The sequence below is a fragment of the Leuresthes tenuis genome, unplaced genomic scaffold (genome assembly GCF_036924035.1).
Source record: "Leuresthes tenuis unplaced genomic scaffold, fLeuTen1.0.hap1 SCAF_23, whole genome shotgun sequence".
Lineage (NCBI taxonomy): Eukaryota > Metazoa > Chordata > Actinopteri > Atheriniformes > Atherinopsidae > Leuresthes > Leuresthes tenuis.
In genome coordinates this window covers 23,610,387-23,636,369 of record NW_027325377.1, presented here as the reverse complement: position 1 = coordinate 23,636,369, position 25,983 = coordinate 23,610,387, and the positions used below count along the sequence as shown (strand labels likewise).

The 25,983-nt window shown below is 46.1% G+C and overlaps 1 protein-coding gene across 2 annotated transcripts; it reads left to right on the top strand.

The window, feature by feature from the left end:
• The first annotated feature begins 338 nt into the window (after positions 1-338).
• On the top strand, positions 339-25,390 carry ahcyl2b (adenosylhomocysteinase like 2b). Of its 2 annotated transcripts, XM_072377148.1 has the most exons (17): positions 340-741; positions 16,404-16,512; positions 17,994-18,137; positions 18,349-18,449; positions 18,544-18,646; positions 18,746-18,840; positions 19,327-19,433; positions 19,759-19,875; positions 19,989-20,052; positions 20,281-20,369; positions 20,461-20,531; positions 21,124-21,218; positions 22,095-22,193; positions 23,030-23,098; positions 23,200-23,278; positions 23,841-23,961; positions 24,351-25,390. In XM_072377148.1, exons 1-17 carry the CDS (start codon positions 406-408, stop codon positions 24,355-24,357), a joined length of 1,806 nt encoding a protein of 601 aa, XP_072233249.1. In that variant the 5' UTR covers positions 340-405; the 3' UTR covers positions 24,358-25,390. The 2 variants fall into 2 exon arrangements, with proteins under 2 accessions (XP_072233250.1, XP_072233249.1); XM_072377149.1 differs by lacking the exon at positions 24,351-25,390 and having other exon boundaries at positions 339-741; positions 23,841-23,968.
• The last annotated feature ends 593 nt before the right edge of the window (positions 25,391-25,983 follow it).

Genomic DNA, 25,983 nt, shown 5'->3' with positions numbered 1-25,983 from the left:
TGGACAAATTAAGACTATACAGACACGTTTGCATGATCTGGTAAACCGTGCATTGGTTTTGCATTTATTTGTTACGTCGTTTTTTTTTAATGCAAACTGCATTTCCCGCAATGTATCCACCAGTGCGGCTTTCTCTTGTGGGAAATGTAGTTGATGTTGCCAGGGCTGTTTCTGTTGACCCAATTAAAGTAATTCAGTTAGTCTTTTTACCTTTTTTTGTTTGTTTTTTGTTAAGTAAGGGTTTGGATGTCAGTGGTGAGGTCCGGGAAGACGAACAGGAGCAACGGTTTTTGAGCAAGTCTGCGGAACTCCAATACCCACAATGCACCGGGGCTCCGCCGCTTCCGTTCACATCCGCTTGACTCGCTATCTGTGCTGGAAAAAGGACTTTGAGAAACTGCATCGATGTCAGTCCAGGTTGTGGCAGCGAAAATGGCAGAGGTCGAACTCAAAGACGTCTCCGTCGGCAAAGGCTTGTCGGCTCAATCCCCGATGACACCGACGTCGGAGGACAAGACCCTCGCCAGAAAGGACCCGCACGAGGCCGGTTCCTCTGCCGCTACGTCTCCTTCGGCGGAGCCCTCCGCGAAAGCCGGGGAAGGCAGCCTGGGCTTGCTTACCCCGAACGCCGCTAAGCTTCCTCAGGCGTCGGCTATGAAGCGGACGGACACACAGCAGAACGGCGGGGAAGCTTTTGTGAACCGTGACGGCACTGTTGCAGAGGCTCCGCGGATGAAAAAGGTGAGTGAGACCGCGTTTTTCTCCACGGGGGCTGCTGTGTATGCTCGCTGTTTTTGGACCACCACTAAGTACCTCGCCGCAATGAAAGCTCGCTGGGAAAGCTGGCATTGTGTGACGATGCTAACACGCTAGCTGGTCCCTGGGCTGATTCAGCTGTGCCTTTTAACCCTTTTAATTATGACCCTGTGTGCAAATAACACAGAGAATTTAAGAAACCTCCTTTTTAAAACTGGGTCTATCCATTTCTTTTAGGCTGACATTTTTCGGAAATACTCAGGAAATAAACTAGAAGCTGGGTAGAAGTATTCAACTCCAACTTTTACTAAGACAGGGCATTTGTGAGATAAAGGACACCATAAAAACTCACTTTTCACTTATTCTCGTTGGCTTTCAGATATCCATCTGACAATATCACGAGCAATTATTTTACAGGATTTACACAATAAGACAACAGAGGTTTCAGGGGTTACATAGAAGTTTTAATCACTTGTTTTTAGCTGCTTTCTGACAATGAAACCGTGAAAGAGTGGGGTTTCTCACTCATAACAAAGGACACTCCCCTCGTGCAGGTTTCACTGGAGACTGCAGAGCACCTGGAACTGATAGTGGACCAAAGTGAGAGCCTGGTTTTGTGTATTCAGAGGTCAGGCTGACTCATTAGGATGTAAAAAAAAAAACTCCCCAGTTGTGCCCTAAACGTGCCTTATCTCTTTCAGTCTCACAAAGGGTTTGATTAGAACAGAAGTGGATCTGAAGGGCAATGTTCAAGGAATCTATTTCCTCTTATTATTGTTATTATTATTAATATCTTGCTTTTATTGATATAAATAGTTAGTTATATCAGTAATGGCAGGAAGTGAGGTGATTTTTATCAGAACTATGCTCCTAATGGGTGGACTTGGGTCTGTGTTTTGGTGCGTTTGAGCTCCACCTGTGGCTTTAATACGGGAGAAATAGAAGTTTTCATTGTTTCAAAGCAGGGGGGAGTACACCCACCGCGATGCCAAAACGGCGGTCGTCTCCTGAAAGACGATCCTTAAAGGAGCTCTGCTTGAAGACTCATTATGTAGGAGCTGGATTGTACCGTGAAGTAATTGACAACGATCCAGCAGCTGCACAGAGCAGATGGTTCCGGTGGCTGTCAAGGCAAGCAGGCATAAGGAATTCATTCAGTCCTGGGTGCACGGGTTGAACCATGCTCTAAAGTTCAGCATTTAGATGAGAGGAGACCAAGTTAGCTTGCTGGATATCTACCTGTCTGTGGATTGTGGATCTAAGCGTGTTGCTGTTTTATAGATGCACACAACCACATCCTTGATAATCTGCTGAGTTCTGCTGGCCCAGTGCAGTTAAGGTTAAGTGCAGCAGTGGGGCTGATGATGCAAGTATGCAGGCAGGCAACAGTGTTGACTGCCTGAGTGCAAGGCTGGCTTTTAATCCTCGCCTTTATCATGTCACCACATGAGGAGATTAAAAGGCCATCTCCCTGTTGTAGGTGAGCCCAGATGTAAGCTTTTTGAGTTGGTGATGAGTGCCACTGCAACCCGCCGAGCTCGGCACAAACACCTCCAGCCTCCGGGAGGCCTGCGCTCATAATTCCTGATAGAGGCCTGCAGGAAGCGGCCAAGCTTGGTTGCGTAGCTCCCCTGGCAGGCATTTTTCTGGCTGTATAGCCACTGTGTCCACAGGGTCACCTGCCTGATTGCCTATACCGATGGCTTATTTGAAGTAGATGATTGTGTACACTGTCCAAACATAAGCGCCTTACTGAAACGGAGCATTTGCTTTTGTTAATGATTGAACAGGTTTTAGACTCCACAGAGCTATGGTTTAGCATGCTCATCCCCTTTTGAAGTAATGTTATGTCACCCACTAAGCTGGCGTACTTGGGAGTGCTTACTGGTTAACAGGCTTACGGTGGGTCTGACTTACTTGGGACATACCTGTGAGGAAGATGAGGTAATTTATGCAAAGCAGAGGCTGTACTTTTTTCGTTTTGGTCTGTAAGTTTCCACTAAATGCAGGGTCATTGATTGGCTGGTGTCATGGCACAGTGCCACAGTCCTGTAATAGACATTAGCTCTCATTTGGCCCTCTTTCTGGCCTATTGAAATCCTTTCTGCAGACTTTTTATGGCACTGTCGTAATGGAAGGATAAAACAATCTGCTAATATTTGAATAAACACAGGATGATGTTAAAGATAAAGATGATGTTTTATTCACAATAGAGAACACGTAAAGACAAAGTGAGACATCTGGGAACTGAGACAAAATACTCGGTGACTAATCAGAACTCTGCTCTGATTTGCCATTGAGTGTTTTCATGTCTCATGACTGTTTGCGGCCACAAAGGAGAGTGTGTTTCTGTCTTTCTCCCCCGAGGCGCTGCCGTACGTGAGTCAGCTCGATGATTGAGCTGATCTGCACGCGTTGTGGTAAGCGCACACTTTTTTTCCATACTTGTTGTCTTAGTGGTTGATATGTCGCTGTTTTTTGTTCTGGTCGGGTAAAGATATGTTGTGGAGCAGCTGGAGTGAGTGATGGGGATGGAGGGGGGGAGGAATGTGGCACCATGGTGTGAAGTTTGAGAAATCTCCTGAAAAAGATCTGTTACCACTCCGGCTCTGCTGAGACTCCCACCTCTTCTGATACTGATGTTTGGCTCAAAGGAAATGTGGACCGCTGTGCTTTTGTTTAGCTTTCATAATCCGGCCATTAGATAGTTGAGGTCACAGAGGCTTTCACTGAGGTCATCAGTGACATCATCAAACAAGGGGAATCAAATTCATTTGTATGCTGTTGTGCAGCCTGAGATATCTCCAATTTATTGATGGATGCAGTGAAAGATTAGTTGGGCCAAAGCATATGATGTAATCGATGGCTGCAGCCAGATAAACGTATGTCTTGAGGTTAAGCAACACGCCAGCTGTTAACAGCTGTGTCATGTAGAAAAGGGCTGCTGGGCCTCGGAACTGGGGCAAATGTTTCTCAAAATAAATGTTTATAGGAGCTGGGAGGGGCTGCCACTTGTGGAGTAGGGTGTGCATTTGGCCAGCCGTGGCCTCGGTGCACTTAGCCGAGGTTTATCAATCTTTTTAATGACCTATGAGTTATCTCTTCGTCCTCTGTTGCTCTCCTCTTCCTCGGATTACCTCGTCACATCGCTGTTATTTTGGCTTCATCTCATTTCAGCTTGTTCAACAACGCTCCACAGATCATGGATCAGTCGACCTCTTAGAATAAACCCATGTCGGAGGCACCGCTGGGCACCACTTCCTCTCTTGTTGGTGTCGTTTGGTTTTATCGCCCTTTGTAGCTGTGTCTTTGTGGTCCTGTGTGGTGCAAACTGTGTGGGCCTCATCGGTGTAAATCTCAGCGAGAGATGACACCTTCCTCTAACTATCTTTATCCTCGCCACTTAGACCAGCTCAGGAAGTGGACTGTTGGTACTTTACACCAGTTACAGTGTCTCTCACCCCCGATGCCACGTTGTAATCTCTTCATCACTCTCCAGGTTGCTTGTCTTGTTGAATAACTGAATGGATAAAAAGAGAATATGGATATTCGCTCATTGCCTTTTGTTCCGTTCTCTGTCAGATGATCCCACACTGCTTCAATAATGTTGAGGTTCGGTCTCTGGGGAGGATTCATCCCTCCATAAGACCTGTTGCCACTAAATGGGTCCACATGATGAGATTAATTCGATTACAGCTACAGTTGGGTTCTGCTCCTTATCTGAGGGTAATTATCCTTGGATATATGGCGGTGAATGAATGGAATCACTGGCACAAAGCCTGTCATACCCCGGTACGATAGGTGGCGCTGTCCCCATTTCAGCTATCGCTAATAGAGCCACTTCCTGTTGACGTCTTCACCAACAACAACAAACTCAGGCATTCAGAAAGATGGCGAACGCAGAGCGAGATGAAGCTGCGTCCCTCTCCATCTGTGATGAGCTGGTTATGGAACAGACGATGCCCAACGGCGCATTCTCCATCGCCTTGTTTCTTTCTTTCTGACGACAGCAACAGGAATATCGTCTCCTTCGACTTCCGGGTGACGATCGCGGGAAAAAATCTGGAGCATGTGCAGAACGCTCGATCCCGGCTCTTAATTCGATCGCGAGTAACCCGATCCGATTCAATTTCTTGTTGGATTAAGCTTGTAACATGAGCTGAATAACTCTATCTTATTGTAATTTAGCCTTTAATCCGATCCGATTGCCCGCATGTAACCACAGTGACTGATTTTCAGTCCACTTCTTGTGTCATTTGGCACAGCTCAGCCTTTTCTCCCTGTTTCCCTTCCTTAAGAACGGCTTCTTGACAGCCACCCTTCCATGGAGACCATTTCTGATGAGGCTTGGGCCAACAGTAGATGGATCAGCTGAAGGTCCTGGCTTTCTGCTGGAAATGTGGGGGAACGGTGGATTATTTACGTCTGGTGACAACTTTTAAAGATTACAAGAAAGTCTGTAAACAAAATGTAAAGCAAAAGAAACTTTCCCACAGTGCTGTATAACCCCTTTTAAACTGCTCCAAAACCCGCTAAAGCCTGCTTATTTCTGGGTGTTGAGTGCTTTGTGAAGGATTCAGTTCTGTGTCAAATGACTCTGCAGTAGATGTGGTCCAGGTAATCTGCTCCAGTTTGGTTTGGCATTGAGGGTGAAACTAACTGCAAGAACTCTGACGAAGAGCGATTCTCTTTTAGTACCGACGTCCGAGTCTCAGTCAAACGCAGTAAACGGGCCTGATTTATCTGGATCCAGCTTAATACCACTCCTTCATGCTGCCGCGGAGACACACGCCTGACCTTCAGGAAGTGGAGCTGTGCTGGACGAAGCCCTGATGGCTAAAATCAGCAGGTGTACCCATCACTTTAGGTGTTAACAGCCTTTTTAACACAGCGCCAGCGTGTGCTCTGTGCACCAGTGATTTCTAAAACCCTCTGCAGATGACCCACTGAAATAAACACCCTGCTGAAAGTATTATAATTTAAGGAATCAGATTTCAGCACAATGCTGTAATTACTGATAATTAGCAGACTTGCAGCCTTCAATTACTCCTGATGAGGTCCATCTTCTCCCCTTTTGTTTTGTCCATTTTTAGCCAAAGAAAAACCAAACTAACCAGGCCACAGTGGTCATTTACGGCTGTGAGCTCAGGGTGCACGTTTGCTGCGGATTTAAAAGCAAAGGAGAGGTGGTTTTAATAGCTTCTTCTCTAAATTTTGAGCAGCTGACCTGTAGATTTAGCGATGATGTGTCCAAACCTTACCTTTCCTTTCAGAAATAGCTGTGAGTTTGGTAGCGTGGGGCTTCGTTAGTCAGCAGCTGGATGTTTTAACCTCTCTCAGGTGCTTTGTGATGGTCTCAGTACTTGACTTTCAACACCTTTACTGTACCTCATGTTGTAAACTCTGAAAGCTAATGAAGAAAACAGTCTCAGAAACCTCCTGAAAACACTGAAACTTCATTATTATGAAGCTCAGAGAGACGTAAAATGACGTAAGCTGCGTTCATGACATCAGATGCATGTTTGTCCTCTATGCTGGTGTTCGTGAACATGACCTCCAACATGTATCTGCTGCCGTGTCGCCCCAGTTCATCTCAGCTCGCCATCACCGAGCCGGTTGAGTTGCACATCTTTCTATCAAAAGGCTTTTAACGAGCCTCTGAACTGAGAAGTGGACAGAATGAAGGGAAAAGTTCACTTTTCCAGGAACTGGCGTTCACAAGATGCCAGCATAGTGTGAAACTTTAAACCCTGTTGTTGAACAAGCCAGTGAGCACCAGCCCAGCCGGTGTGTACGCATGTGTGCCCTCTGCCGCCCCCCCACCGGTGCTGAGTTTACACGAGGATCAGGAGACACGATTGGACATTAACACTAAACTCGCTTTGCAGCATGATGAGGAATGCAGCGACTTACTCGAGCAGCGAATGCGAACAAAGGGCGAACATTGTGTTGAAAAAGTGCTGCCTCACAAAAGGACCCTCACACAGCCCGAAATGAACCCCACACATCTGTCTTTCTGCTCTGCTTCCTATTATCCAGGCCCAACCACCGACCCCTGGCACACAGATTATTGCTGATGAAGCCTGAAACGCCTTCACGATGGAAAACGGATGCGTGCATCCACTCGTAAAAGCATGCTCTTTGTGCTATAAGCGATGGCTCCGCAGTAAGAGGCAGAAAAATGCATCATTAAGCGATGCTAATGCTAACCATTAGAGTGATCCTTTAATTTGGGAACTATGGACTTTGTATAAACCAACACAAGACGGCGATTAGCTTAAAAGCACAAAATGCTTTTAGGAGTCATCTGCATCACTAAAGGAGACACTTTAACATCAACCGAAGTAGTTTACTCATTTAAAAACGCTCATTAGAGCAATTTTCTTTGCATTTTGGGTGCTGTGCGAGGATTTAAGAGTTTTGTCAACGCGGATCAGAACGCACTAATGAAGCGCTGCCTCACACTCCTAATTAAACATAGATCATTGACCTGGTAATGGATTCATTCAAAAATAGAGCAGCGCCTCCCCCGTCTGCGAGGCTTTGATGTAATTATACGTCCCCCTCAGGGACAGACTGCTGCTATTTTTGGCAGCTCAAAAGCAGGAAAGAAGAAGTATAAACAAGTTAAATGTAAAGTTTGTCAAACAATTAGCTGCTTCATTGTTTTATTTAAGGATTTCTGGCTTTATTTGGCATAGTTTTGAATCTTACTAATGTTTTATTCACCTTGGTTTAAAGGCTGAAAATACAGTGAAAAGGTGAGTGGATGGACCTGGATGCACTCAGTAGATTGGTTTTAAATCTATTCGCCATGATATATCTGGAGCCGGTTAAAGAAAATCACCCTTTAAATGATTGGGTCAATAGTAACGATGAGGGATCGCTTTGCTCTCTGTGTAAATGGAGGTTGTTTGACCTCCGTCATTGGCTGGCATCATTACGCCTCTGGGCTTCAAATTGTGCCCTAGTTTGTGTGCATGAACAGCCAGAGACCCTGTTACACAACGGATTGTGCTCCTCTGTGTGTGTGTGTGTGTGTTTCTGTTGATTAAGAAACAGTCAAATATAACGCAGTTGGTGTGAAACAAGTCAGAGAAATCTAAAATAAACTGAAAACCACACTATTCAAATAGCTGTAAAACCCTTCCAGCCACACACTCCTCTGTTGGATTTCTCTTAAACGTCCCAGCTATCGATCAGCTGAGGCTGTGCTTCAGAAATCAACTTCAATTTGACTTGAAGGAGAAGGAAAGCGAGTTTGGGAGAAGCAGGTTGGGTTTAATCTGTCACTAAGCCCGTCATTCATTGCCTGCTCTGCCTCAGTATCAGTGTCCCTGGTTTTGTACTCTGACTATCAGACCATATCAGAGGGCCGGGGATTGTCTTCTTGGGAGCGCTCAGTGGAGGTCACGCTGCATATTTTCCGTGGTTTTATGGCGGCGCCCGGCTCAGGATAAAGCCGTCCCATCTATCAGACGGTTTGTCCACCACTTTAGTCCAGACTGAGATCTTCCAAACCTTCATTTCTGGACATTTTAAACACCAGCTTTCTCGTGTTCTAATCACAAAGCAGTGTTTCAGGCACCTGTGGCTGCAGCTCCTCGTCGTGTGTGTGCGGCGTGAAAGAGCTGCGGAGGACTTCCTCTGGTGACGTGGCTGCGCTCAGCGTGGGGGAATCTGCGCGGCAGCACACACACACACACATGCTGTGCACGTGCTGGGCTCTGTGCCTGCAGCAGTATGAATGGTTACAGGGTTGTGTGAGGGCATTAGGCTCGTGACTGTGTGCCATTATTTACAGTCTTGAGCGCTTGTCTCTGTATATAAATCGGGTGGAAACGCTCTTACATCACAGCCCTCTCGCAGCCGGGGGCAGCGCACTGCCAAACAAATCCGCTCGTGCTCGCCGCTTCCTCCTTTCTTTCAGTCCCCCTGTTGGTCCGATCCTCCTGCACTGAATGGGAGGAAGAAGGTAAGCGGTTCACCACTGCAGGAGAAGGGCTGTCTTCCCCCTCATGTTGGCAGTTATGTGCACAAGTTGGAGTCCCTGCAAGTCAAGGTCATGGCAGACGGATGCCGTGAAGACATTTAAAAGAAGCCTCTACGTTCAGCTCTAAATATGTGTGCAGCATTAAATGAAGTGTCTTTTCAGTGCTGGTCTCTGCCTTTTCCCTATTCTTTTGTGTGATGTAAGCCATTTCACTAAAAGCCAGGCCTCTCTGCCAGAGTTGGACACCTGTTTTTGTGTCTGCAGCAAAGTGCCTGGTCTCTCCTGTGGCCTGAGTTCAGGACGTGGCTTTTATACAGCCTCCTGCTGCTGTATCTCTGTTTTATTTTCCCATTTACCTGATTTTATAGAAACAATTATCAGGGTACCTTTTCCAGCTTCTTAACTGTCATTCACGTATAAATTTACAAGGTGTACTTGAACGCACCATCAAGTTTCACAGGCTTTGACATAAAAAGCAACGTAGAGCTCAGAATTTCAGTTGAGGTTGCTGTTTTTTAAGGTTAGTCAGGTTTACTGTCAGGTTTTTATGTGCTCGTGTGAGAGAAGGAATGCTGTCGGCTGGAAGTTTCAAAGCTGCCGTGTTTTTGTTCCTTTGTCAAAGGTTGTCAATCCAGCGCACATGCAGCTTAGCTTTGGCTGTGTTTGATCTCTGCTGGGTTATAGGTGAGGGGAAGTGTTTCCCCCTCACACAAACACACTGGTAATCCAGCAGCTGAGAGCACAGAGTAACACGTCCGCAGCTCTGAGACGTGGCATCCCAAAGTTTAAAAACATGGGCAGAATTAGCTGTGGTCTAGTCTGTGCTTTGGATCAACTTTACGAGTCGGAGAGAGCAGTAGCAGGAGGTTAAAAAGAAAAACAAAGCACGAATAAGTCTCTCATTAAAGCCAGAAAACAAGACTCCTGCAGGCCTGCTTTTAGTGCCAAAGCTAAATGGGAAGCTAGCATCTTTGTGGCAACCTTTTCATAAGAGTGCCACGTTGCTGATATTCATTTTGTGCCCCAGGTGTAATTTAATGAGCCGAGTTGGACGGAGAGGCTGTTTCTTCTGCCAATGAGCCGCGGTGTGTTGGTGCTGGTGGGTCCGACACGTCACACGGGAAAAACGCAGCCCATGTTTTCAGGAAATAATCCTTTACTCCAAAATCAAAAGCAATTAAACTGCTTGGGAATTCTAAATATAAAGTTAATTGTACTGCACATTCAAGCCCGTTGTACCACTAAAAAGCTGCTTCCAGACCATAACAGGAGCCGTTTAAAGGACTCAAAAGTGACAACACAGACATTTATTCTCTGGCTTTAAAAGCAAGACCACGGAGTGATTTTGGGTATTGTATTATATTCTGAGAACGTCACATCCAGACATACCTTCTAATGTTTTTAGCTCTGAATTTAAAGTCTCTAAATTACTGTCAGATTTAGGACAGACCGGCAGAAGGCCTTTTAGGCTTTGGCTTTGATGTTTTTCATATATTTGGCGTTAAAGCCGTTAACGCTCCCTTTTGTTTCTTACATCACTCATTTTTCCAGCAGACATCATGTAAACACAAAGCTATTAAAGGCTCACTGGCACTTTGATTTGGCAGGACTCATCCTTTCTCTCAGCCTGTCTGATCTCCTCCCGGTGTTCTGTTTTTAACTTTGTTGGGTAATCATCTAACATGAAAACCTGCTCTGGCACCAGGCCGATCATTCTGGAGAAAATGGTTGATGGTTTGTTGGTGCTTGTAGAGGAAAAGCTGACACGTTCCCAGCTTGTTATGGTGCAGATGTTGGCAGAGGAGACGCTAACGCACACAGGAAATGGACAGGAAATCTCAGATGAAGACCCCGTGTTCCCCTTTTTGTTCATAACTTGCACCAAGATGTGACCTCTCTGTAGAAAAGTATCAACACATAGCTGCAATTTCCTGCCTGGGAACATTTTGCTGGATTAGCCCTCCACTCATCCTGATGTGAAACACATCTGTCCCTCCTCTCCCTTTGGGTGTCCACGCAGAGGACCTCGGGTCACGTCTTCGCTGGCCTCTTCTTCTTCTCTTGGACAGACTCACAGATTAAACATTAGGTTTTTTCTGAATGAATCATCTTCTACAACCACTAAACTCGGCTTTCGTCTCCTTCAACAGAACAAACAGGGACTTATCTCCAGATGACCCGGTACAGCGTGTGCTGTCGTAGAGTCACATGGCTCTCAGCCTGTGGTGCTGTCTCGCTCACGAAGGCGGTTCAGAGATTTTCTCATGATTGGAGCCCTTTGAAGTTGACTTCAGATGGCAGAAATAAGCCACTTGACTTCACCCTGTCTTGTTTGAGATCTGTCCCACATCTTTAAAGTAACCAAGGACTGAGTGATATGATCCAAAGTTAACGGTTTTAATAGCAATGTGGGTGAAATTACAACCCACCTGGTTTTCTAACAGATAGATGAGCAACAAGAATAACTGTTTGAAAGCTGGCAGGAGGTGCATGTTTTCTATTAACATGCACATAAGAAGGTAGATTCAAATTTTAAAAAGCAACATTTATCGCTTATGTTAAATACAAACAGGCAAACTCAGACTTCACCGCTCTAAAAACCCTCCATCTGCTGTCCGAACCACAGACAGCTGGTACTGATCCCTCTTTTTGGGTAGAATCCCGTCACAAGTCCCACGTTAAACTGGCCCGGGTGGTAAAACGCAGCGCCGCAGACAGCCGGAGGGAAGGTTTAAAACTTGGTTTGACTCCTCTGTCACGGCTTCCCTTGTCGAGTTTAGCTTTCCTCGCTCATTTTAGCTCCAGCTGAGTAAACTATATCACTGCTACAACACTGAAACTGTGTTGCAGAACAAGTCTCTCTGTCGCCGGGTCTTGATCTTATTCATTACACGTTAACTCGCACAATAGCTGGAAGTTTTTACAGTGGAGGTGGAAAATTACAACGTAAGGGACATTTTTCCACCCGGAGGACAAATCCTCTCGTCTCATCTCGTCTCTTCGTATGAGGTTGAACCAAAAAGGCTTTAATCTCACAGTGGAATGCATGAGAAAACACATCTGTCGGCAGACGGTTGCAGAAACTCTCGCAGGCTGATTGCAGTCAGAAAAAGGTTTTGTTTCACTGCACATGGGGTCTGAGTATCTCTGACAAAAACACAAACAGTCGCAGTTTTGTCCCTGTGGGCGGGGGGGTGGGGGTGCTGTCTGTCTGTGGGTGAATATTGGGTCAAAGTTAAAGATGTTTTGCAGCTGAAACTGCTGATTTTCTGCATTGCATTGGTCAGGTTTTTGCTTCACTTTCTCCCTTTAACGATGGCCTGAATTAGCCAGAATCCTTCCAGAGTCACGCACAGCCGTGAACAAACATGTAGCCCAAACACAATAATCGTGACCTTGTTTTCCAGCTCAACATGATTGCACTTTGTGGGCTGGGGAGCAAGAGCATAAAATGAATTTATTCTGCATGCATCGCAGTAAATCTATCCAAAGCCAGCAGGCTGCTTTTCCTTTGCGGGCATCATCAAATTCCAATTTCCTTTATGGCAGCGAACCCCAGAGTGGTTTACTCCTGAAGTCTTCTGGTAAACACTGATTTATGGGGTTCTTTACGGCACCGTTTAATAAATGTCACGGCTGCTTACTCAATAAACTGCATTTTTTTGACAGGCTGGTCAGGATAATGATCAATTAAGTCCTCATAATCCACCTTTAAGGTCACTGAAAGTGTTGCCGACTGTCCAGAGGACCTCGGCTGGCGGCTCAGCTTTGTTGTAGCTGCGGGGGTCCCTCCGCGCCGTCCCATGACCCTCTTTGTGTTTGATTAAGATCGGATTCCATCTCGAATCTCTTCTGATCCGAAAGAAGCTGAAAATCGGACAATGTGCTGAAAAGGTTTCCAGAAAAAGCTTGAAGGGAGATGCTTGCACAGCTGGGAAGACGGTACTTTATGTTTTGCAGCCTTTTCCTGGTGTGCCAGCTTGTGACCCTATAGTTGCAGCTGGGTACACACACTGGCTGTGAACAGAAATCTGTTCTCCTGCTGGAAGTACTGCCAGCTCCTGCCTCTAATAAGATGAAAACCAAATATTTAACCCATGAATCCACTTCACACGTAAAGCATCCTGCGAGACATTCTGTTTTCTGAAGGAAAAATGGTTTTCAGACGTATTATCGGCTCATTTTGGCTCATTTTCCACCAGTCATCCTGATGAATATCGATGGATATTTATTTTAAATAGACCTTTGCATTTTTGACTTGATTTGTTCAGATGTTTGAGGAGCAGCTCTGCAGGTGAGCTGGGCTCGCGGGGGGGGGGGGCAGCATCGTGTCACATCACACTCGCAGCCACATCTGTCTCTGTTTGTTTACATTCGTCCCTCCCAGAGGGACTTTCTGCTTTTCCACCGGGCCCACACAGCTGGCCACAGCTGGCCCGGAGACGGTGTGCTGCCAGGGATGCTCTGCCCTGTCCTCGAACATTACAGCTCACTCTGATACGAAAACAAATCTGTTGCTGCCGGTGGGCTGCGGAGCTCAGGATGGAGATTTCATGGTATTTATGGTAGTGTTTAGCATATCATTACATAATATTACAGAAATAAGCACACCGCTGGGATAAAAACCTTGTTTGTGAGTGAGAGATGACTGTAGTCTGGTTGTTCTGAAACACTTTAGGGCTGCAGTTTATGGTTAGCGGTTAAGCTAGCTTTAAAACACAATATTGGAAATGCTATTTTTAGATTGATCCTCCATTTAAAAATAGCTTTATAGCATGAATGGTTCATGAAATGTCCTCGAGTCACGACCAGAATTTAACTGAGAAACAGACCTATGAAGGTGTTTCTGTGTGACATCAGGTCACCGAACCTCAGGGGTGAAAGTGGACCATCGTGCTGCTTTTCAACCCCACAGCAACGGCATCAAAGTGGAATTTGGCAAGTGATTCAAACCGATGACTGCACCAAATTGTAAGCTTTACTGTGAATTACTAGGACTAGTTAGGACTATCCATCCATCAATCCATTTTTCATCAAGAAAGAACCTGGAACCCTCTCGCTAACCACTCTGTTCGCTGAGATAACGGATTTCCTTCCCGGTCATTAAATGCACCATTCACAGAACTTTTTCATAAAGAGGGAGACGCAGTTATACATTTTCTGTTAGATCAAATACCGCCTTAAAAGTTAATCATGACCGGTGATTTTCACAGTGCAGAGTTGAATTAAAACAAAATTTGTTTGCAGTTGATTGTCATTCTTTTGAAAGAAAATGCACATCTGTGATGGTAACCATGGAAACGAGTGTGGACGTGCTGTCCAAGTCATCCTCACTCAAAGCCCAGGGTGGTGACTCACTGCTGGACATGCGGACGTGTCCCATGTGTCCCGGTATTGAGTTAACATCCATTATTCACATGTCATTAGCTCCTCAATCAGTCAGCATCCATAATGCAAAAGTGATTTACTGCAGGCTCAGAGAGACAGACGTGTAAACCAATCAGAGGCTGTGGCAGATGATGCAAATACGTTCAGCCCCCTGATATCAAACTCGGCCTGATTATTTTTCTAAAATAACCGCCTCCCGGTGTTTTGGACACTGACCTTTTTATGTGTTTTGCTGAGTCATGCAGACCTATTCTGCAACAACGCTCCATTGTGCTGGAACAAATCAGAGGGTCGCTGTCTCCGCTCGAAACCTTCCGAGTATCTGTGAGGATCTTTTCATGTCGGCTTTCTGTAAAGTCGTATTAATTAGTTCATGCCACAGACTCTTTTTGGAAAGCGCTATGTGCAGAGTAGCTATTGTCAGCAGATAAGAGCATGACCGCAGGGACTGCCTCAATTTTTATTGGGCCAGATGGATTTATTGATCGTTCTTGGCTGCTGAGTTTGACAAATGTTGACGAAATCCATATTTGATGGCCCTGAAATGAGAGTGAAAGTGGTATTGAGACCTCAGACGGCAGCCACTGATGTTTGTTGTCTGCTTTCTCTTGTATTTCTGCCTCCATAGGATGTGTTTCTGCTGGTACAGCCTCTGCAGAGCAGAAATCGGACCATAACGTGTTAATTTTCTGTCACTCCAAACTAACCGCTGTACCACTCTCTCTGGCAGCACCCCCTGTTCTAAAGCCTAATCTAACCTGTGGTAATCTTGTCCCAAAAACACATCGCATAAGCCCCTAGATTCCCTCCCCCTTAGCTCCCAAAACGACCTTCAATCCTTCAGTGCAACACTGAGCTCCTAAAGCTTCTCATCTAACCTCCATCTAATAAACCTGAGGAGACCAATGGCTCCATTGTAGCCTGTTAGGGGTCAGGGATATTTCCACCTTCGAAGGCAGCGATGTACAGCAGCCATAGCATCTACAGAAGCATTGATCTGTTCCTGATCACACCGAGCTTCTGCAAAACGTGGGCAAGCCTCACCAGATATATGGATCATCTTATTTTGCCAATAAAGTCTCACTGAGTACATAAAAATTCATGCTGAAACAGCCGTTTTTAAGGCTCTTATCGGGCACCACACCATCACCCTCTTGGGTCAGCAGGGGTAAAGCTTAGCCTCGGTTTCGATAACAGCAATTTGGGGATCCCAATCTCTCAAACAATTGACAATTAACCAAGAATACGGAGGTAGAGAGCAGAGGGGAGGGGGGGGGGATTGAAAGCAAGGGGAAACAATTCACGGCATTGTGTTTGCCGGTACGTGGTCGGGCCAGTTTGGGCTGGATTGCTGCGAAGCAGAAGCCAAAAAGAGGCAGAGGGGAGAAGAGGTGAAGCCTGTGAAATGATCAGAACGTAAGAGAATCACAGCCATGCTGAAGAAGAAGGATGGCGGCGCTCAGCCCTGTGTGAAAAAGGTAATAAGAGAAGACGAGGTGGATTAGCCCGGCTTTACGGAGGGCAGCTGGAACCTGACGCCATGACGGCGTCAGTAACTGCATGTTAAGAGAATCTGTTCCAGAAGCAGCTGAAACGGCAGCAGGAAACTCATCAGCTAATGGCACCCAGTTACTGACCGCTGCAGAAAGTGAAGGTGTGAAATGGTTCGTAACGGGCTCCAGGGAGTCGTTTCCTCGCTTGTTGGCGGGTTGTTTTGTGGTAGTTTTGGACTCTTCCCTGCTGGTTCTCCGGTCTGCAGCCACCGGGCAGAGCTGCTCGTTTCGTCCTCAGAGACAGTTTGACACGGACAAAATGCCACATTTAAAACCTTTAAAGCCTCATCTTGGCACTGCCGTCTCTTTCCAGCATCACCAGTTCCTCAGCAGTGGGCATCGTTGTACATTTTATTAAAGCCTCTCTAGCCGATTCTCACACACGCCTTCTGGTTTTGTCTGGTTCTTGTTGAATGGTTTATTGTTGGAATAGGTTAGCCATTTGTACTCTTAAAACATTATCAGCAGTTATGATGCGTCGGGCTATCGACTCTGATGTAAGAGCGGAAAGACAAAGGCTCAGATTAGAGCTCCTCCTGCCTTTCACAGAGCCAGAATGTACCCTTTGTGGCCTTGCTGCTGGTTGATAATAAAGTAATTGTGTCTTTAATCTTTCAGAGTGAGACTGCAGTCTTTAAAACATCTGAGTTGTTCTGTTTGGTTAAAAATATGTGAGATAAAAGTGTTTATTTTCCCTCCCTCTGCCCCCGCAGATCCAGTTTGCCGACCAGAAACAGGAGTTCAACAAGCGTCCCTCCAAGATCGGCCGGCGCTCTCTGTCCCGCTCCATCTCCCAGTCCTCCACAGACAGCTACAGCTCAGGTAAACCGCCGCCTGGCTGTTGTTCAGCCGCCACAACGCGCCTCTTAGCAGACATTCCAGCGTTTCTGAGCCCTTTCCGCTGGATTTCACCTGGATGAATGGTTGACTGACCTTTCCTGTCTCTGTCCTTGTGTCTCTGGCTCTCGTTCTCTCACAGTCTAACGCTGTGGTTCATGTGAGGCTCTGGGTTCTGTGTCAGGGGATTAGCCGCCGGTGGTCCACGGGGGGGGGGGAGCATGCAGGGATACCTTGAATCCTCCGTCTCATTCTTAAGTTGACGTAAAGTTTGTGTTGTGCTCAGAGTCAGAAGAACACTTTATTCATCCACCTGGTTCTTTATAAAGGGTTTTCTTTTGCTCTCTCCTCTAAAATCAGAGCTTTGTGCACTTGTTTGAATAAAGCAGCGGCTCTTTGATTCCCCAGAACCTCCAGTGACACGATGAGCCCGGACCGCTGCGTGTTTTTGCAGAAATATCAGTTTGTAATGGGTCTCTCAGGCCAGCGCTCTCTGTATTCTGTGTTCTCACTGCGAGCAACACCCCCCAGGGTCTGCAGCAAGCTTCTTAGCAAAGCCTTCGCTAACTTGAGAGACGCTTCTCTCAAAGGTGCAAGTTTGATTTTATCCTAAAACATCGTTCAAGGTGAGTTAAGAACTCGTGAGCCCTTTGAACCGAGTCCTTCTTCCTCTGCCGGTTCCCTCTCATCTCGCAGAGGGACTCTGATGGTCGAGCAAAGATGGTCACGTTGTAAGTTGCAGGTAATGTATTAGTTATGTTGGATTAAACGTATACTAAGTTGAATTTGTTTTGGCTTTTGAAGCATCTTGATTTTTAAATGGGAGGATTGGAGGTTTCAGTAGCTAAAGCTAGAATTCAGATACACTAAAACACTCTTCTCCTCTTTCAGTGAGCGACTGCAGGTTCTGTTTTTACTCAAAGTTTCAACCTGAAAAATCACTGAACCACAGCGATGTTTTCCTGCTTCTACCAGTTTATTTGGTATGTTTAGTTTCCTCAGAGGCTGAGAATGTGCGAACCTTTCCTTTTATTTCTGTGCTTTGAAATAACCACCTGCTCTGGGCATTCCGCGCCCTGCCACAGTTCCTGCAGGTTCGTGTCAGTTTTAAAGGCTGAGCGTGTGCTCGTGGTCATGATGTAGCTCCCAAATGCAGGACAACATCTGCAGTGAGTTTGCCAGAAAGCACACCTGTGAGCACCAGACGCTGATGGGTTCTGGTTCTGGGACGTTTCTTCTTCTGTTGTTAGACGCAGAGCACGTTTTACCTTTTAGAGGAGATGGTTTGGCGGACAGTTTTATGATAGATTGAATCGTGTCGTCCAGACATGTGAAGTCAGATTCAGAGGCTTTATTCAGAGTCTCGGATGTGTACAAAACTTTGTAATTACCTGAATTCCAGCAGTGAGAATAAGCCGTCATCATGTGTACGTGTCATGCTGAGAACCGTGTTCGTTTATTCGCAGCGGCGTCGTACACGGACAGCTCTGACGATGAGACGTCTCCCCGCGACAAACAACAGAAAAACTCCAAGGGCAACGGAGACTTCTGCATCAAAAACATCAAACAGGCCGACTTCGGCCGCAGAGAGATCGAGATCGCTGAGCAAGGTAAAAAGCACCAGGGAAACATTAAAGATGGAGGTAGTTGCACTGATAAAACAGCTGGTGGGGCCACTTTACCTCAGCGGCACACATTGTATCCTGAGCATCTGTAACTGCTTCGGCTGGATGAGTCGTGGGATTAGAAGGATTAAGGATGGGGATTCCTTCGCCATCCAGCTGATTCTTGCACCGGCTGATGTGTTTCTTTCTGCTTCAGAAATGCCAGCGCTGATGGCTCTGAGGAAGCGAGCCCAGGGGGAGAAGCCCCTCGCTGGTGCCAAGGTGGTGGGCTGCACTCACATCACCGCCCAGACTGCTGTGAGTAACACACACACACACACACACACTTTACAGCCCGACCGTAGCGCAGCAGCTCCAGAGAAAAGTCAAACCCTCTGGACCACCTCCTCAGGTGCTGATGGAGACGCTGTCAGCGTTGGGGGCGCAGTGCAGATGGGCCGCATGCAACATCTACTCCACCCAGAACGAAGTGGCAGCTGCTCTGGCAGAGGGAGGTGAGATTTGAGCTTCCTTCTCTAATGTTTCTGCACCCTCCCCTCCGCTTCTGTTCCTTTGTCTCAGCTGTTTGTTCAACGCTTCCTGTGTCTCTGCAGGTTTCAGCGTATTTGCGTGGAAGGGTGAGTCAGAGGATGACTTCTGGTGGTGCATCGATCGCTGTGTCAACGTTGAAGGCTGGCAGCCCAACATGGTAGCACACCACCTCCACCTCAGAGTTTTTACCCGGCATCTTATTCCCTGTAGAACATGTTGGAAGTGAGACACTTTTACTGTTTTACTCTGAAAAGAAAATCGGCTCATTGTGAATTTGACGGCAGCGACACGGCTCGTGTTTACCGCTGTGCAGAACCCCCCCCCATGAGTGCATGTCTCCAGCCTCTCTGAAGCTTTTGGTGATATGAAGAATCCCAGCCAGTCTTTTCTTGTGAGACTCAGCCACGTTACTGTGCAGCTGCAGCCATCAAATCAAGATGAGCTGATATTTTTCACTGTAAAATTTGTCCCTTTCAACATGTCTTCTGTAAATGAGCTTCATGAGGATTGCAAATCATTGTTTTTATCTGCATTTCACACAGTGTGCCGACTTTTTCAATCAGCTGTTATCTGCACCTGTATTTTCTGGAGATAAATCATCTTTTTCCTCCTCCTCCATTTGCTTTTCTGTGTCCCCGATCAGATCCTGGATGACGGCGGAGACCTGACTCACTGGATTTATAAAAAGTATCCCAACATGTTCAAGAAGATCAAAGGCATCGTAGAGGAGAGTGTCACTGGTGTGCACAGGTGGGCCATTTTTCCAGGAGTTTTCCTGGAGAAGTCGCACAGATTCAGAATAATTTGGCTGTATCTCCATGTTAGAAAATGCACGTGTTGCTACAAAGCTGCTCGCTTTAACACTTTGTACCTCAGGCGTGGGAACGTCGCCACCTAGTGGTGAAAATGTGTCTCCTCGGACACGATGCACTTTTTCCACCGAGAATAAATAAGAATAACGCAGCTTTTTCAGTATCCCACTGTTTCTGTTCAGTAAATCGTTGATTTATTTGTGAAAGGTCTTTTATTGCATCTACTTTAAATACTTTGTGTGTGTGTGTGTGTGTTTGTGAAGGTTGTACCAGCTGTCCAAAGCAGGCAAGCTGTGTGTTCCAGCCATGAACGTCAACGACTCGGTTACAAAGCAGAAGTTTGACAACCTCTACTGCTGCAGAGAGTCCATCTTAGACGGGTAAGAAACATTTGATTTACACTGCAGGCTGGTTGCAGTGATGCAGGGAAATTACACCCACAGTGTGAGTAATTATCAGGCTGTCGGTGCAATAATAAGGTTTCTGTTCTCAGCTTGAAGAGGACCACTGACGTCATGTTCGGAGGCAAACAGGTGGTGGTGTGTGGATACGGAGAGGTATGGCTGATGACCAGATGCACCTCGCATTAGATGCGTTTGCCTCAGAAATCTCCTTCACTGTTTATTTACTAGCTTTTATTAGAATAATATGAATGAAACACACTGACAGCCATACAGCAGACCTGGATTTAATCAACTCTCCACAGAGTTTGGGACAGTTCCATCATGCTGCTTGGTGTTTTTTTGCTTTCTTTAACTTAAATCATGCCCTTTTGGCTTTCTCAGGTGGGAAAAGGCTGCTGCGCTGCCCTCAAAGCAATGGGCTCCATTGTCTACGTCACAGAGATCGACCCCATCTGTGCCCTGCAGGCCTGGTATGCTTTTCTACCTCTTTCCCCTTTGACTCCTCCTCGTTTTGGCGCTCCTTTGCTCATACACTCTTTCCTCTCTTTAAATCAATCGCAGCATGGACGGTTTCAGGCTGGTGAAACTCAATGAAGTCATCAGACAGGTGGACATTGTCATCACCTGCACAGGTTGGTTTTACTGTCTGCTGAAAGAACTTCATTTTCCAACATTTTTCTACGCAATTATTGGATAGTTCGCCAATAGCCTCGCAGCAGCTGTACAGGGATTTGTCCCGTTGGCCTGTTGGGTGCATAAATAAACTCACATTTTGCACATTGAGAGTGTTGCAGGACATAAAAGACTTGAGTCACTGGGCAGCAGTCTGCAGCAGTCTGCAGCAGTTGGCACTCACATGCTCGGCCCGGTAGTCCGGCAGGTGAACATTGAATTGGAGCAGAGAATTACTCGTCCCGACTTCATTAGCAGACGCTGCTGGCTGGCCTGCAGCAGAGGGCTGACTCCTCACAGTCTGACAGGATAGATAACAGGCATGTTGCAGTTTGTTCATAAAGATCAGGACATGCAGAACCTCTGATAAGGTCACACTCTGCTGGCTCCAGGATTAAAGCCCCATGAATAAATAATGTTGATTTTTCTTTTTTAAACACGAGATCACATTTCAAGACCTAATAAACAACTATTTAATGAATGATGCAGATTTCCTGTACCTTTGACCCTGTTATTTTATATTCTCTTGTTCTTTGCCTGTCCGTCCATCAGGCAATAAGAACGTGGTGGTGAGAGAGCACCTGGACCGCATGAAGAACGGCTGCATCGTCTGCAACATGGGGCACTCCAACACGGAGATCGATGTGGTCAGTTAACAAGTGAACTTAATAAACATCACGGATGCCTGTTGGATCATGGGTGGAAAAGAAATAAGAAGATTGTGAAGTTATGAGGGCTGGGACTCGATTTTTAAAAAAATAAAATAAAATCTAATTAATTAGAGGCTTTGCAACTAATTAATTAAATTAATCGCATTTTAATCGCATTTTAATCGCATTTTAATCGCATTTTAATCGCATATAAATATTTGACCTGAAAACGGTGAGAATCAATTTTTTTTCACATGGATTTTAGTATAACATTGAATAACGACTCAATACATAAGCTTAAGCTACAAAACCTTGTTTACTTTTTTCAAGGTGGAACTTAACCAACCGTGCTCTTATCGACGTTTTTTTTTAATGAATTTTTTTATGCCTTTTAATGAATGGGACAGATAAAAAGATAAAAAGCAGAGAGAGGGGCAATGACCCGCAGTAAAAGACCGTCCAATGTGGGGGTCGAACCGGGGCCCAGGACTGTAGCCTCTGGCGCCTGAACAGCCCACGGCTGCGCTACCGATCATTTCCCAACCAAAGCGGTCTCATCAGCTTCTTCATTCACGTGTGACTCTGTTCACTGTGGTTTGTCTGAAGTCATGACCGTCAGTTGGTGCTCCAGTATAACCGGTATGCCTGAAACTCACACAGTGAGAAACGTTCCGCGGTGCGATTAAAATGCGTTAATTTTGCGTCATTAATTCATCTTAAAGTTAAAGTCCCGGCCCTAGAAGCTGTTATTTTTTAACGTGGTGGAAGATGGTGGAGGGAGTTGTTCAGATAAGAGAGGGAGCTGTGAGTGGATGAGTCCTGAAAGTCAGCGGTTGACAGAAATAACCCTGAAGTGTTGTTCTCACCTTACAGGCAAGCCTGCGGACTCCTGAACTGACCTGGGAGAGAGTGCGCTCTCAGGTGGACCATGTCATCTGGCCTGATGGCAAGAGGATAGTCCTGCTGGCAGAGGTACGCAAATGTCTGAGCACATTAAGCGGTGAGAGCTGGACGCCTGGCGGTGACCTCCATCGCCACTGGAGAGCACACGGGCGCCTTCATGTGGTTGGATAGAGAAAAGAGCAGAGCATTGTTGTTGGGTGTGTGGACACACGCTCACTGAGCCTGCACACACACTGCAGCAGAGTGTGTGTGCAAGCTGTGACAGAATGGGAGCAGCTCAGCAGGGCCGGGCGACCCGCCGGCCTGTCGAGGTCCGTTTGATCTGCAGCGGGTCCCGACCCCATCGGTAGACCTGCCTCCTCTGTCCTTACCTGCCCTCAGACTCTGTCAGCAGAGCTGGAAAGATGCCCTGAAATTTCTGAAAGCGTGAATATGTTATTTTTAATTTTAAAGTAAGCTGAACAAGGTCGTGAGCTCCACTTTCTTCTTTCTTTTGAGATAAACGGCTGAAACGTCACTCGTGTTAATTATCTGTTCTGTTTTTCTTCCTAGTTTGACTGTTGTTAGCGGAGCTTTGGTAGCTCAACATGGCCACATACTGGTTATATATCCCTTATATAGCTAGTGAACGTGCTAAAGTTCTGATTAATTTTGTGTCCACACAGTTCTGAATAAAAGCTGACGTCATATTACTGAAAAAGCTGTGAGAACACACCTGTGCTCGGCCTTATTATCGGTTTTTGTTCTGCTTTCAGCTTCAGTTATTCAAAGTAACTTTAATTTTCTGTTCCGTTTCCTCCGAAAGCGTTTCACTTTCAGGGCTCAGAGTAGCATCTGCAGCTTCTGTCTGGGTTAGATTTGAGGGAAGACTTTCTTATCGTTTTGCTCCTTTATTTCTTCTCCAGGGTCGGCTGCTGAACCTCAGCTGTTCCACTGTGCCCACCTTTGTGCTCTCCATCACCGCCACAACCCAGGTGGAGCAATTTCTCCCTCATTTAACCATGTTCCACGCGTTTGTTTGTGCAAAGAAAAGGAAAAGAAACGGTGTGTGTAACACTTGTTTGTCTCCTCTCAGGCTTTGGCACTGATAGAGCTCTACAATGCCCCCGAAGGACGTTACAAGCAGGATGTTTATCTACTTCCAAAGAAGATGGGTGAGATTAAAAAAAAAAGCGTGTAATGAATAAGTTTGCACACTTAATAGCAGATCTCCAACCAGCGAGATGCATCAGATAGATGCTGTAAGTAGCCACAACCCGGAGAGATGGAGGGAAGTGATAGCAGCGAGTTTGTTTTGGCCCAGCTGAAGGCCTGCAGGCATATTACTTTCATCTCTGCAGACAGCCTCAGCTGTTCAGTGCAGGGTTGACTCCCTGGGTAGCAAATTGTTGACAGCAGAATGAATCCTGCGTCTGGATACATGAGTGCACGTTGTGCGTGTGCACGTAGCACTGCCACTCGCATACCTTCGCCGTCTCTCGAAGGCTGGGAGCGATGCATGGTAAAGTAAATAGATGGGTTTCAGAAAGTAGGTCACTGTGAGCGACTGCTGCAGTCAGACAGGAGAGGGCTGAGATGGAGAAAGAAGGCAGCAGTGACTGCAGGGGGCAGAAATCAGGTAAAGCCCTCCCTGCTGCTTCCCTTCTCCCTCTGAAAGCATCACCCACAGGCAGCTGGAGGATGTTAACATGCTGCTTCGTGTCCTTTCCTCTCCAGATGAGTACGTGGCCAGCCTACATCTCCCAACGTTTGACGCACATCTTACGGAGCTGAGTGACGAGCAGGCAAAGTACCTGGGCCTGAACAAGAATGGACCCTTTAAGCCAAACTACTATAGGTATTAAAGCAGGTTTATTTATGGCAGTGTGTCTCAGTTCTGGTCCTCGTGACCCAGCACCATGTTTCCCTCCTCCACACCTGACTCCAACGAATGGCTCCTTATTGGGCCACTGCAGAGCTTAATGACGAGCTGATCATTTGAATCAGGGGTGGCGGAGGAGGGAAACATGGAAAGCATGCAGGGTGGTGGTCAGGTCATGAGAAACACTGCTTTACGGTGATCTATTGGCAGAAAGGTGCGGTTCAACTTGATGGTGCTGACGTCCACCGACATGCTTTGCGACCTAAAGATAAAGGCTGTGCAGCTAATGCTAGTTAATATTAGCTAGCTAACGCAGCATGATACTTATTTGGAGCTGCTTTGACGTGAGTTTCTTTCTTTTCAAGGTATTAAATCAGTGTTGGAGGCCACATGACGAAATATCAATGCTCCACGAATCGCACAGACTCACAGAGAGAGAGAAAGGGAGAGAGGGGAGGACGGAAGGAAGGAAGGACGGACGGACATAGGAGTCAACACACCTGCTTTCCACCTGGCGTGAGGGGGCGTGGCTTTCCCTGCGCTCACTGCAGTCGTTTTTATTTATTTTCACACATGACCACAGTGGTAATAATAATGACAACTACTCTGTGGAGCTGCTCTTGCCATTTTCCACCTGCTAGCTCGTTTTCCTCACCCGGAGGGGTCTGTGTTCCCCTCCGCCGGGCACCGTCATCCTTCCCTTTAGTTGTACCCAAACCCTCCATCCCTCCCTTCACCGCTGCCGGATCTTTTACTCGTTATCTACTTCACAGATGACATATACTCTAAAAAAGAAAGAAAAAAGAAGATTTAGTGATGGACACTTTTTCCTGTCCTCCTTTTTTGTGTCATTTTCTCCTTTTTTTTACCTGTGATTTTGTTCTCCTGTGTTACATAAGGGTGGGACTAGATTAAGTGGGAGGGTCTCAGGGTCCAATCATATCTTTTATTTTATTTGCATCTGTTTTTAAGCCTTTTTGTTTTAAACGTTGCGTTCTGTCCCGCTGGTTCAGCCTCGGTTTTTCTTGCTTGTCATCGACTGGATGGCGACCGGTTCTTCCCACCCGTCTCGTTAAACCCACAGTGAAACCATCTCATTGGCTGCTCCTCCCTTGGCTTCCAGCTGCTTAAACATGCCAGTGTTGAAGTAATGAAAAGTATTTAACCTTTTCATTTTGTGTTTTCCTTTTAACAATAATGACTATACTGTATTAGAAGCATGGCAGATTGTCAAATCATTACAAAAGTATACTGTATATTTAGATATTTATATAGAATTTAAGATTTTTCTATCTTTTTCTCTCCTGCACCATCTAATATCATTACTTTAGACAGAATCAACATGTCGCAAACATGAGCAATTAAGTGTTCTAATGATCTGTGTAATAAATGTACTCAAACCCTCCTTTTGAATACTGTGACAGAATATTTACAGAACATGAGGCAAATTGTTGCCAGGCCGGTACTGAAGCAGATTTCCTCCCCGATGCAAAGCATGGTGCTGTTTTACTCTACATGCCACACACAAACAGTACAAGTATGAACTGATGAGTCGTGACCTTTCTGTCCATCCCAGAAGCACATCTTTGCGTTTTGGCCCTCAGAGTACTTCCATCTGCGCTTAAAAACAGCAGCTCATCCCCCACATCTGAAAATATGTCGTGTTTTATTCATCTTCACACAATGACACACTAAAGAAAAGAAAAGTGGAGAAAAAACACAAAATGTCCGTGTTTGAGTCCCATTTCCCCTCCAGTGTTTGTGCTTTCTGCTCTTTGTGCTGTTGAACCTCCACATGAGGTCCTGTGACCTGTTTGAAGTCTTACTCTCTTCCTTTTGTGTGTGAATGTGCTCTTAAATCATTCTAGATGACGTGCGTATGTGTGTGTGTGTGTGGACTTCCTTTTCTTTGTAGGCCATAGTTGCTTTGTTAACACCTGCCTCAGGATCCTAGCCTGTGTGTTGAGGGACAAACTGTTCTGTCGGTCGTAATCTGAA

Bases quoted from the DNA above. Each gene is read 5' to 3' on its own strand.
- ahcyl2b (XM_072377148.1), top strand. From the start codon at position 406: ATGTCAGTCCAGGTTGTGGCAGCGAAAATGGCAGAGGTCGAACTCAAA. The intron at 19,434-19,758 runs GTGGGCCATTTT...GTGTTTGTGAAG, and splicing joins AGTGTCACTGGTGTGCACAG to GTTGTACCAGCTGTCCAAAG. The intron at 22,194-23,029 runs GTACGCAAATGT...TTTCTTCTCCAG, and splicing joins GGATAGTCCTGCTGGCAGAG to GGTCGGCTGCTGAACCTCAG.